The sequence below is a fragment of the Zingiber officinale genome, chromosome 5A (assembly GCF_018446385.1).
Source record: "Zingiber officinale cultivar Zhangliang chromosome 5A, Zo_v1.1, whole genome shotgun sequence".
Taxonomy (NCBI): domain Eukaryota; kingdom Viridiplantae; phylum Streptophyta; class Magnoliopsida; order Zingiberales; family Zingiberaceae; genus Zingiber; species Zingiber officinale.
In genome coordinates, this window is record NC_055994.1 from 99,680,095 (window position 1) to 99,692,919 (window position 12,825).

Below are 12,825 nucleotides of genomic sequence, written 5' to 3' on the forward strand. Positions count from 1 at the left end.
TTCTCAAGTTGTTGGACTTGAGTTAAACTTCCACTTTAAACTGGTTCAGTCAAAGAACTTAGGTTAGTCTCCTCTTTAAGAGCTTTTATCTCCTTTTGCAGTGACTTGATCTGGGCATTAGACTTGGCTAGCTTGTGCATCAAACAATTTATTAAACTATACAACCTATCTACTAGAGGAGAACTTACAATGTTGTTTGGCTCTTCGGAAACGGATATAGATCCGTGGCTTGACTCAAACTTGACTTTGGATTCAGTCTCGAACTCAATCTCGGATTCAATCTCAGCAATGTGAGCTTGTATTGGTAGAGCAAGGAAGCTCGCTTGAGCTTGTTCTTCTTCTTTAGAGTCTTTTGACGACTCAGACCACGTTACTTTTAGGGCCTTCCTTTTTCTTTGCTTCTTTAGCAATTTTTGAACTAGGTTAACTAATTCGGAGGTGTTGGATCGAGGTGTACGTGAGAGGGGGTGAATCATGTGGCTTTTAAAAACTTTTTTTTTTATTTTGAAATCATATGCAGCGGAAGATTTAAACACACAAACAGAAAACATGACTCGGTCGGTTTGACATGGTTTGGAGTTTTTTACGACTTCTACTCCAAGACCCAAGTCTCATAAATCTATCAATGGATAATCCACTAAATATCTCTTCCAAAACTACTAGAAAAGGGGATCAAGTATAAAAAGAATTGGAACAAATGTAACTTGTTATACTTTTCCTTTGGCATAATGTAAGTACAATATTTAACTTTGTTATCCAACACTTTCGAGGATGATCGGCTTAGGTTCAGTGTCGGGCGACTCCTCAGCAATAGTCAAACGCAACAACATCGTAGCATAGCAACATTAGGAAATTAGGGTAGTGGGAACTTTAAATGGACGTGTAGAAGCTAGTAGAAGAGTTTGTGTTGAATGCTTGGTCGAGTGCACTTTTGTAGAGTGTGAAAGGTGCCTTCTATAGCCTTAAAGGTACCTCTAATGTGCAAAATCTAATCCCGAACAGTTCATTCCTTATCGTCGATGAAGTCTATTTTTATTTGTTGGAAGGTATCTTCCATAAACAGTACTGAAGGCGTCTTCCGTCGAATAGAAGGCACCTCGGGTACCATTCACCTGAGGTAATTTTTGCTCCTTTTGTCCTGCAAAACATGTTAGTCCAACACAACAAATAATAACCTATAAAATAAGATTAACACAATAATAATTTAATTAATTTATGACTTAGACACTATTCTCCAGACTAGGATCTAGTTAGAGTCTCAATTTAGATTTCTGAAATGGACCTAAATTGGACCGACACCTACTGTCCCCTCAACCGAGACACGTCCTCACTTAGTCACTCTCCTCCAATGACTTACCTTCACTTACTGAGTGTCGAGTTACCTTATCGACGTCCAATCTAGCCCACCAGGTCTTCTTGCTAAAATCGCACACTCGAACTTTACCAACCGGGAATCGAACATCTCGATCTCCTATCGAAATCACACATCCGGACTTCCTCTTGCCAGAATCCCACATCTAGACTTCACTAATCAGGAATCGTACATCCCGACTGGACTTCCTACTTAGTGTTAGGTCCTCTTGACTCATCAAGTTAGTCAACCCTATACATTCGATAACAAAGTTAGATCAACAATAGATCTAACTTTTATTCATTTGTCATTCATCAAAACTCATGTTTAATCATTGGTGTCAAATGCACCAACAATCTCTCAATTTTTGATGCAATGACAGGCTAAGTTAAAATTATAAAAATATGCAATAAAAGCAAATAAAAATAACATGATTTAAGAGAAATAAAATTAAATAATTTCAATTTCCATTTTATTACTTTGATGAGTTTAGGGTTAAGAATTACAAGATTTAGTTTATTTTTTTCTTGTCTTTTTCTTATTTAACTCTTACCCTTCTCTTTTGACATTCATCAAAAATAATACATATAAACATAGAAGATTGAAATAAAACTTTAGATTGTAATAACCCTACGCATCTCATACTGTTCTAAGTTTTTGAATAGATAATCAAGGTAGACATAATGTATTTATGAGATGCTCATTATCTAGATCTATAGGATCAAACTTTCTATGGGTGTAATCTAGGCTAAGGCTAAAATTAATTTTGAAATACTAGAGAAATGGAATTTTTTTTTTTAGAAAATATAAGTAAAGAATTTTTTTAGAATTTGTAAACCATTTGAAAATTATTTTGAGGAAAAACATATTCTACTCTAAAAAAGAATTTCCTAGATTATCCAAATAAAGTGATTAAAAAGTAGCTAACTATATAGATTATCAGAGGCGCCTTCGGTGTCGGCTCCCCCTTTCATTTTTTTTTAAAAATTGATTCTAGTTTAAATTAAGTTTAAATGTGATTTAAAGTTTTAAATTAATTTTAAGTTTGGTTTTATGTTTTAAGTTAGGTTTAGATTTTATTATATTTTAACTCATTTTAATTTAATTAATTTGGATTTATTTTATTTAATTAATTTGAATTTGTTTTTAATTTAATTAATTTGAATTTGTTTTTAATTTAATTAATTTAAATTTAATTTAATTAATTTAAATTTAATTTTAATTTAATCCTTGTTCATTTCACCCGATCTATTTTCAATCAGGGAATCCTATAATTTTGTGAGATGAGTTAAGTTGAATTTCAGGATTTGGGTTAACTTGTGTTAGATTCAAGTTTAGCTTTGGGTTCAACAAATAGAAATTCTTTGGATAAACGTCTAAGCTATGGTGAGTCACATTGGACATCATTAGAGCTGTAACCACGCCTTCAAAATTTTCTAAATAGTCATATCCACTGAATTTAATATAAAACTTTGGTTTAACCAATTAGGATTAGTAAGGGGTAGCTTCAGTCTGTTCCACTAAGTCAAATTCACCAGGTCGAAGCTATATCTTCGTAGGCATGCATAGTTAGAGCTTTCTTAACCTACTATCATCCAAAACTTTGTCAATACAGTTTATCAAGTTAAACTTTAGTCCCTATTTATCCTAGTCCTACTTACCCAACCGAGTAAATTATTGTTTGGATTTTAGGTTTGTGTCAATTTACTTTATGGTTATAATAGACTTGGTTATAGTTTGAGTTTAAATTAATTTTATATTTATTTAATTTATATTTAGTTTTTGATTTATTTGATTTGATTTTATTCTTTAGGTTTGAATTTAGTTTTGAAGGTTAATTTTAGAGATTAAATTGAGTTATTTTGATTTGATTTTAGATAGTGTATTTTATTTTATTTTTTTACATAGTATTGATTGAGTCTTACTTACGTGAATAGACACACTTTCAAAACCCAAGCTTTAGTTAGTTTTTTATTTTGAGTTAGAGTTAGGAATGATTTAAAGATTGAGTTAGACTTGTATCTAAGTCTGGATTTATTGTACATAGCTCTTTGGGATCCAAATATCATGTTAAGATACTTGAATCCTGAGGTAAACTTTTCCAACTGTTCCTTTAACTCTTTAACCTGACTTTTCAAGATAGAATTTTCTTCCTCAAGATTTGTAGCTTGAGTTGAATTTCTATTTTGAACTTGTTCAGTTAAAGAGGTCAAGCTTAGTTGTTCTTTAAGGATGTTATTTTCCTTAAGGAGGAGTTTAGCATGTTCCTCAGTTTTTGTTAGTTTTTTGTTTAAGCAAGAAATAATTTTTAAAAAAATTGTGGTATAATTAAATGCTACCCCAGTTTGTTTGTCTTAACCAGATGTGGATCCATTGCTCGTCTTATATTCGGATTCTTCTTCTTGATATGTTTCACCTCCGGTTGCCATCAGCGGGAGGTAGCTAGTTTGCTTTGGTTTGTAAGCTTCCGATCCATCCGATGAAGACTCATCCCAAGTTACCTTAAGTGCTTTCTTTTGCTTTATCTTCTTGATCTTGTCTTCATTTAGGCATTCATGTTTGAAGTGACCCTTCTTATTGTAGTCATAGCACGTGATGTTCACCTTTGAGTTGTTAGATGCGGCCTTGGACATTTTCTTCATGTCACGTTTGGTGAAGTTTCTTTTACATCTAGTGAACATCTTCCTTACCAAGTTTACTAGTTTCTCTTCTTCATTTGATTCTGAGTTGGGCTTAGTTTCTACCTCAGGTTTAGCTCCCTTTAAAGTATCTACAAGAAATGCAATTCCTTTCTCGACCTTTGTAGCGTTGGTTTGTTCGTGCAACTTTAATTCACAAAACAATTCAACATGTTTTAATTTTGAAAGGTTCCTCGAAATTTTATAGGCATCTACGAACGATGCCCATAGTGAGTTTTGAGGGAATGAGTTCAGAGCATACCTGATAACGTCACGGTTCTCGAGTTGATGTCTGATCATGTGTAGGTTGTTGCGGATATCTTTGATCCTCGCGTGTAACTAGCTTGCGGTTTCTCCATCTTGCATTTTAATGTTAAATAAACAATTTAGAAGTAGGTCTCATTTAATTACCTTGAATCATCAGTTCCTTCATATAACTAGATGAACTTGTCCCACAACTCCTTTGTGTTCTCGTACGGAGCAACTCGGTTGAGTTCTTCTTTTGTGAGTCCGCACTGGATTGTATTTAATGCTTTTGAGTCGATCTGAGCTTTCTTCTTATCTTCTAGACTCCATCTTTTTGGATCGAGTAATACTTTAGTTTCTTCATCTACAGGCGCTCGGTATCCTCATCAGATAGTGAACCATTGCTTGATGTCCATATTCAAGTAAACTTCCATTCTCTTATTCCAATATAGAAAGTCATTTCCATTGAAGAGAGGAGGACGAGTAGTGCTAAATCCCTCAAATTAGGCCATTGATTACTGAAATAGAAAACTAGAAAGAGTACCAAGATCTGGTCTTAGATTAGTGACTCGAGTGGTGTTGCACAAACTTTGAGTAAAAATTGAATTAGAAATAATTATATGAAGAGGGTAAATTTTACCAATTCAAATAAGATATAAAAAACTGAATTCCGAAAAGAGAAATGGTTCCCCCAACTTGATTGGTGGTTGTACCAATTCAGAGCATAACCTTACTCTAATACCACTTATTAGATCGAGACGTACGTGAGAAGAGGGTGAACCATGTGAAATTTAAAAAAACATTCTTTTTCAGTTTTGAAATCAAAGTATACACAGCGGAATATTTAAACACGCAAACAGAAAACACAAAAACATAACTCAAATTGTTTTACTTGATTCGGAGCCTTTAGCGATTACTACTCCAAGACCCAGGTCCTGCAAACCTATCGATGGATAATCACTAAATACCTCTTCCAAAACCTCCAAAAGAGGAGATCGAATACAAAAAGAATTGGAATAAGTGTAACACCCTATACTTTTCCTTTTGCAGAAAGTAAGTACAATATTTAACTTTGTTATCCAACCCTATACTCCTTAGCAGTAGTCGGATGTAGCAACGTAGTAGCAGAGCAACAGCAAGAAGCTAGAGCAATCGAAACTTCAAACGGACGCGTAGAAGGTTGTAGAAGAGTTGATGTTGAATGCTTGGTCGAGTAGCACTTTTATAGAGTATGGAAGGTACCTTTTATAGCCTTAAAGGCGCTTCCAATATGCAAAACTTGATCCTGAATAGCTCGCTCCTTATCGTTGATGAAGTCTATTTTTATTTGTTGGAAGGCACATTCCATAGCACCGAAGGCATCTTCAGCAATGTTCATGGAAGACACTTTCCATCACATGGAAGGAGCCTTGAGTATTGTTCACCCAAGGTATTTTTTGCTTCTTTTGCCCTACAAAAAGTGTTAATCCAATACAACAAATATAACTTGCAAAACAAGATTAGTACAATAATGATATGATTAATTTATGACTTATACTCTGTCTTCTAGACCAGGATCTAGTCAGGGTCTCAATTTAGGTTTTCAAAATGGACCTAAATTGGACCGACATCTACTGTCCTCTTAACTGGGACACGCCCTCACTTAGTCAATTTCCTCCAGTGACTTACCTTCACTTATCGAGTGTCGAGTTACTTTCTCAACGTCCAATCTGACCCACCAGGTCTTCCTACCAGAATCGCACATCTAGACTTCGCTAACAGGGAATCAAATATCTCAATCTCCTACCGGAATCACACATCTAGACTTCCTCCTGCCATAATCTCACATCTAGACTTTGCCAATCAAGAATCACACATCCCGACTAGACTTTCTGCCTGGAGTCAGGTCCTCTTGATCCCTTAAGTTAGATAAATCATACACACTCGATAATAAGGTTAGATCAACAATAAATCTAATTTTAATCTATTTATCATTCATCAAAACTCAGGTTTGAACATTGGTGTCAAATGCACCAGCAGGAGGTGATCTCCTTGTTGTCTTCTAAGTCCAATTCAAATTTAGTTTCGAGTCAAAATTTAGGCTTCAACTTCTTAGTCTTGAAATTTCCTATAAGTAAAGCAATTCCCTTCTTGGAAGAGTATGCATTAGTCTGTTCATGCAATTCAAATTCGAAAAATTAGTTCATCTAGTCTAATAGATGAAAGACCTTGGAAACCTTATAAATGTCTACTATAGATGTCCACAAAGTATTCCTTGAAAATGCATTAAGGGTATACATTATAATATTCGATTCTCCACTTTTTGTCTAATCGAGTGGAATTCGTTAAGCAGATCTTAGATCCGACGTGTAGTTGACTTGTTGATTTTTCATTCTGCATTTTTATATTATATAATTTATTCAAAAACATATCTTTCTTACATACCTTAGCGTCGAAGGTTCCTTCGTGAAGCTCGATCAATTTTTTCTAAAGATCCTTTGCACTGTTGAACGGTCCTACTCGGTTCAACTCCCTTTTGGTCAGGCCGCACTGTAAGATATTAGTGGCCTTTGAGTCCGCCTCGATTTTCCTTTTTGTTGGTTCATCCCATTTGTCGTAGGCGAGTGGTTCTCCATTTTTAGTGGGGAGTGTGAATCCAGTTTGGATTATGATCCACATCTCCACCTGCGTCTTGAAGTGGTACTCCATCTAACCCTTCCAGTAGCTAAAATCCTTGCCGGAGAAAAGAGGTAGGCTGGCGGTACTGTACCCTTTTTGATGGGTCATTTCATATAATCAAACTCGCTAAACAAAAATAAAAAGGAAATGTACCAAGACTTAGTCATAGATTAGTAGTGCGGAAGAAAAGAATATCGAACTTGAAAAAAATATCGCTCGAGTCGTGTTGCTCCAACTTTGAGAAATTCTGAAAAACAATGAGAATTTTGTTAGAAGAGGTTATCACATCAATCCTGACTTATGACAAAAATTAAAAAAATATAAATCGAAAAGAAAAATTGAACAAATATATTAAAGATATTTTCATCTAAAATAATTTAGACGATGTCCAAGTTTTTTATCATATCACTTTTTCTTTTCTTGTTCTCTTTTATTATACTCTCTCTCTTCATTCGCTCATCACCATTTCTCTCTCATCACACTTTCTTTACCATTTTCTCTCTCATCACACACTCTTTTTTCTCATTTTCTCTCATCACACTTTCTCTACCCTTTTCTCTCCTATTACAAACTCTCTCTTCATTCTCTCTCATCACACTTTCTCTCTTTTCATTTTCTCTCATGACACTTTCTTTCTCTTCATTATCTCTCATCACACATTCTCTATCTTTTGTCTTTCTCATATTTTTCTCTCACATCTATTTTTTTCTCTTATTTTCCTATAAAGGTAAAAAAGGACATTTTGTTTCAGTCCAATAGAAAATATTCAATTAACCAAATATTATTTTTAAAAATGATATTAATGCTCATATTCATTCCCATTCCATAATACTATCATTCCCATTTCTCACTACAAGAATTTTTGCATTCAACAACACCCAATAGACAACGCTTTTTAATAAAAACGTTGTCGTTCTTTGTTTTACAACGCTTTTAGTGAAAAGCGTTGTCTATGGTATTTACTTTTTACTAAAGACAACGGTTTTTAATGAAGTGTTGTCTTTAGTGTTGTTGTTTATGGTCAAAGACAACATTTTTTTAAAAAACGTTTTTTAAAGTGTTGTGTATGTTTCCCCTAAACTCACTTAAAATAAATTCGCAGCCCTCGCTTTGCTAAACTCTAAACCCTCAACGCGCGCGCGCCTTCTCCTCACCACTCCTCTCCACGAGTTCTCCTCTCCACGAGTGCCTTCTCCTCTCCTTCTCCTCTCCACGAGCGCCTTCTCCTCTCCTTGCCGCGTGATCTCCTCTGAACCCTAATCTCGACCCAAACTCCTCACGCAAAACTCCTCACGCCGGCCCAACTCCTCCAAGTCGAGAGAGATGGGATCAGTTATGGTGTAGTAAAGGGATCGCACGGGGGGGACGAGCGTGGTCTACCTTTTTGTGCTGGCCCCATTTTCGATTTTGTAACCTATCTATCATAAATAATTTTGTACCGTGCAGGCCTTCCTGCTAGGGTTTTGCACAGGGCAGAGACTTCCATCCCAATTCGTAAACTAAGCCAAGGTAAACCTCTCAACCATTTCCTTCTCTTCAACACCCTTCTTGCTGATCTGGTTGGTCAATTTTTGACAGAAAGTAATGTTAGAAAGCAGTAGTTACTTACCTCTGTTCGTTGTTATATTAGGTCGGCAAAGGGTCCTGCTTTCATTGTAGAGAGAATAGAGCTGCTGGATCTTGGAGTTGACCAGAGTTTTAATGTTCCAACGATCTCATCTGGTTGGCTAGCTGGTTCTGGTTGGGGGTAACATCTAACAAGTGTTGTTCTCATCGTTGCCTTTCATTTCATTTTTCCTTTGTTGGAATTAACAACAAAAGAACGAACTTTCTTTCTTTCTTTCTTTTTTCCAATAATGAAGTTTTATCTTGTTGTTAAAATCTTATCAATTTAGTTTGCAGATTACAATTTTTGCATGCGATTTTCTACATGGGCAAATATAATGCTTTAGTGTATAATTACATATCGGATTTAATTAGACTTCCAAAATTATGTCCTGCTTAAAAATGATCTGTTTTTCAGCATAATCTTTGTGATTTCTTGCGCATTTGAACCTAACTTAGGATTATATTTAATGCTTCATATATACCTTTATTCTTGGTTGGTACTAGGAATTTTTACTATTCAATTTTACATTTTGTTATTCTTTTAAGCAATAAAATTTACTCTTTTAGCTAGTGGCACAAACATTTAAAGCATGCACATGCTCAATAAGCATCAATCTAGCCACACAACCTGTCATACTCCATGCCTATCCTTTCTCTATATTGTAATATTCCCCTCATTCAGGGTCAGGGGCATAGGTATACTCATTAATCAAGCTCAGTTAATAAGCTTGCTTCTAACATGATAAAATAAGGAGCTAATTTAAACCAGAGTGTGATCCCCTTAAGCTAATTTGTAGTGCCTTCTTTCCTCCTGTAAGTATTTTTAAAATATATTTCCTCTAAGAACCCTCTAATTGATTCACATTAAATTATTTCACATTTGTTATTTGATTTTTCTTTGTTGTAGGGGACTGAATTATGTGATGATAATGACATCAATAGAGCTATTATGTGGAAGAAAGGACGCGCCAACAAAGGAGGAGAGTTTGAAGGTGAAGATTTGGTGAACACAGTACACAAGATTGTAAGTAAATTTTCATGTTCTTCTGATAATGACTTCAATATATCTTCTAGTTTTCGAGAGTAAAGTTGCATGCATGCATACCCTTTGCGTGAGGAAGCCAAGGCAAGCAGTGCAATGAGGAGTTTAACAGCCATTCCTTGCATAGCTTGAATTCTCAGTACTAGAGCATGTATTGAGGAAGTAAATGGTGAATGAATGCATTGAGAGCTTAGAGGTGACGAGTTTATATAGAACAGATGTGGATTTACTAGGTATCTAGGTTTGAAATGTTCTTACTTGGAGAAGAGATCAAGTCGAAAAGTCTATTACATGCAGTGGTTTCCTTTTGCTGCAATCAATTAATGGTGAATGCATTGAGAACTTAGAGGTGATAGCTAGAGTTTCTATAGAACAGATGCAGATAAATCAACCAGGTTTGAAACGTTCTTGGCAGTAAGCAATTTGTAAGCTTCAGTAACCCAAGGGCCAGTAAAGTTGTTCCCCAGACCACTGCTCTGAAGCTTCTATTATGTTTTCCCACTTGATTGGTGACAAATAAAGCTCCTTGTCTCCTTGAGCATTCTCTTTGTGCTGTTTTAGTTTGAATTAAAGCATAAGATTCATGAATCGAAACTTGAGAGGTTGGGAACAACTTTACTTTTGATTATTCTTTCCTGCAACTCCAGACAATTAGCTTCAATTATGTGGTGGTCCAGACAATTCAGTGATCTTAATATTTGGTAATATTTGGTCTTTGATGCTCACGACAGAGTTCCAACGCTGCATGATTACCTTGTTCAAGCAGATTGCTCGCTGCCTCAGTAGCTCGCATTTTCAGGTTTGTTTCATCATTGATATTCCTTCTTTTTAGTGTTCTATATTAAAAGGAAATACTAACTGTCGATGAGATTGTTATCCTCTTGCTTGAACATGAACCAAAGTATATAAATTTGACCTTTTGATCTGAAAGTATAAAAAAAAGTTAATTGGATACTAGTTTTTTATTTTTTTTTGCAGTTGCATTTGTTGTATTTTCATATGTTTCTCAGTGAACTTCTAAACAATTCTTTTTTCATTAATTTATTAAGGCTTATTATAAGTTTCAGTTTGATGGTGCAAATTGTTTTCTTTTGTAATCCATTTGTTTCTTCTTTGGTTTAGGAAAGTTGAAGTGAATCCCTTGATTTGGAGGAGCTGTTAGGATTAGTACCATGGATTGGCTTGGGCAATCTCAATATTTGCGTCAAACTGTCTTCTGGCCTTCCCTATCATCTGCAGTATCTGAGGTATACTATGCACATTTACCGTGAATTTTCCTTATTGAGCTTGGGCTAGTGACGGTTACGAATGTATTTTATTTCAAGAACCGTATAAGCAAGTGTTCGTGCATCTAGTTTTATAACAATGCACTTCGTATCTTTGATCTAAAAAGCTTCTGAAACAAGTCATCTTCTCCAAGCATGCCCTGGTCAACATGCTAGTCACCTACTGGAGTCATTTCCTCGATGGCATGGATGAATACCTGAAATCCATCCTCTACTCCACCATTCTGTGCCACTCCTCAAGCCGAAACAACTGCAAAGGTAGAGTCAACATCAAGTATTACATTGTACCTGGCTACAAGAAGACCGGGGCCGCAAAATCCAATAAAGACAGGTCAAACATCAAGTAGCATTTTGTAACTTATTCCTCTTAGGTTATATGCTTGGTTAATATATATGCTTAGAACTTGTAAAGACAGGTCAAACATTAATATGCTTGGTTAATATATCCATCTACAGCACTCCCGCTTTTTCCTCTAAATATGATTTTCATTTAGCACAGAACTAATGCCAATTTTTTTATTTTGATGCAGTGTTTAAAGAGCTTGAGTAGAAGTTGGCCCTAAAGAAAACTTGTCAGTTACGATATAAACACACTTACGGTATGAATTACATGTATATATAACATTGACATATTATTTAGTACGAGATTTACATGTATGAAAGTTTTCATACAAAATTTCTTGATTGCCTACAACCCCAGGTGTGCTGATGACAAGTTGAAGAAGATGGCTCTAAGAGTGATAGCTGAAAGCCTTTCAGAAGAAGAGATTGCTGGACTTAAAGAAGCAATTCCATGCGATCCCCCGTTTGAGATCCCAGAAGGGCCCTCGTACACTTGTCGTGGCCGCCGCCGGCATTTCTAGTGCTGTCTCTGAGGCCATGGCCGCCAAGTGGGCACAGAAGACCGTCGTCGTCCCTGCTCAGAGGCGCGGATGCCATCTCATCACCCCCAAGGTTCAATCGCCCCCAAATCTGTCTCTTTTTCTTCCGATCATTTCTTGATTTTATCTCCCTTATTAATCAGTAAAAAGCAATTTTTTTCCTGTTGTGTTTGGAAAATGATCCACTGGTCAATCGATAGATGCGTTTGGTTGTACTTGATCTCTTATATTTCTTACTGATGGACGCTCGATGTATAGGAAAATGTGATGAAACATAACTCGTATGCTTCTGGTGTTGTGCCAGATTGTTGAAGAGATACAACAAGATTTGTCGGGCTTCAAATGCGGCCTTGCTCATCTTTTCCGTGAGTTTTCGTTGACTGCGATTACAATTTTATTAAAAACAAATTGTCCGTTGCATTTTGCTGCTGTTCTTCTGATCAGAAGGTTAAATACTTGTTCAGTGCAGCATACAAGTGCTTCTCTCACCATAAATGAGAATTATGACTCTGATGTTCAGAGCGACACTGAAACATTTCTGAATCGGATTGTGCCAGAGGTGATATTCATAGATCCCTTTAGTGATTACTGCAAAATATAGAATTGGATTTTTTTTTTTTTGACGATTTACTTATGATTCATCCTTTGCTTATTGTGTTAGGGTCGATCTGCACCGTGGAAGCACACATTGGAAGGTGAGTAAACGTGAAAATTGCAGCCTCCCAATTTCATTAACACCCAATACTGAAATAGCCTTCTTTCATCTCTGGCAATTGCCAGAAAAATCAGTATCAGCTGATAAAGCAGTTACGATTTATTGAACTGCTGTGCTGATCTTGGCATTAAATATTGTAGAAGAGCTTATGATTGCCATTCCCTATGTATAATTCTTCTAATCAAGCGACCATCCTTCTCGAATAATAGCAGCAAGACTATTAATCATGCTTTATCTTTCTGTTTCAATAAGACAGGAATGGTTCTTCTCTTCTTTAAGGAAAGCACACAATTGATTTCTCTCCATTTTGAGGAAGCATAGAAACTTGTTCTATTATGTAGCACTTCACACTATTACCTT

General features: G+C 35.7%; 1 protein-coding gene across 1 annotated transcript; it reads left to right on the forward strand.

Annotated features, from left to right (window-relative positions):
- Positions 1-11,656: 11,656 nt before the first annotated feature.
- On the forward strand, positions 11,657-12,563 carry LOC121983063 (UPF0047 protein YjbQ-like). Its single transcript, XM_042536047.1, has 4 exons — positions 11,657-11,823; positions 12,055-12,115; positions 12,215-12,309; positions 12,412-12,563. Exons 1-4 carry the CDS (start codon positions 11,749-11,751, stop codon positions 12,451-12,453), a joined length of 273 nt encoding a protein of 90 aa, XP_042391981.1. The 5' UTR covers positions 11,657-11,748; the 3' UTR covers positions 12,454-12,563.
- The last annotated feature ends 262 nt before the right edge of the window (positions 12,564-12,825 follow it).

Excerpts from the sequence above, each read along its gene's own strand:
- LOC121983063 (XM_042536047.1), top strand. The coding sequence starts at position 11,749 with ATGGCCGCCAAGTGGGCACAGAAGACCGTCGTCGTCCCTGCTCAGAGG. Across the intron at positions 11,824-12,054 it reads GCCATCTCATCACCCCCAAG|ATTGTTGAAGAGATACAACA; the intron begins GTTCAATCGCCC and ends GTGTTGTGCCAG. Across the intron at positions 12,116-12,214 it reads CGGCCTTGCTCATCTTTTCC|TGCAGCATACAAGTGCTTCT; the intron begins GTGAGTTTTCGT and ends ATACTTGTTCAG.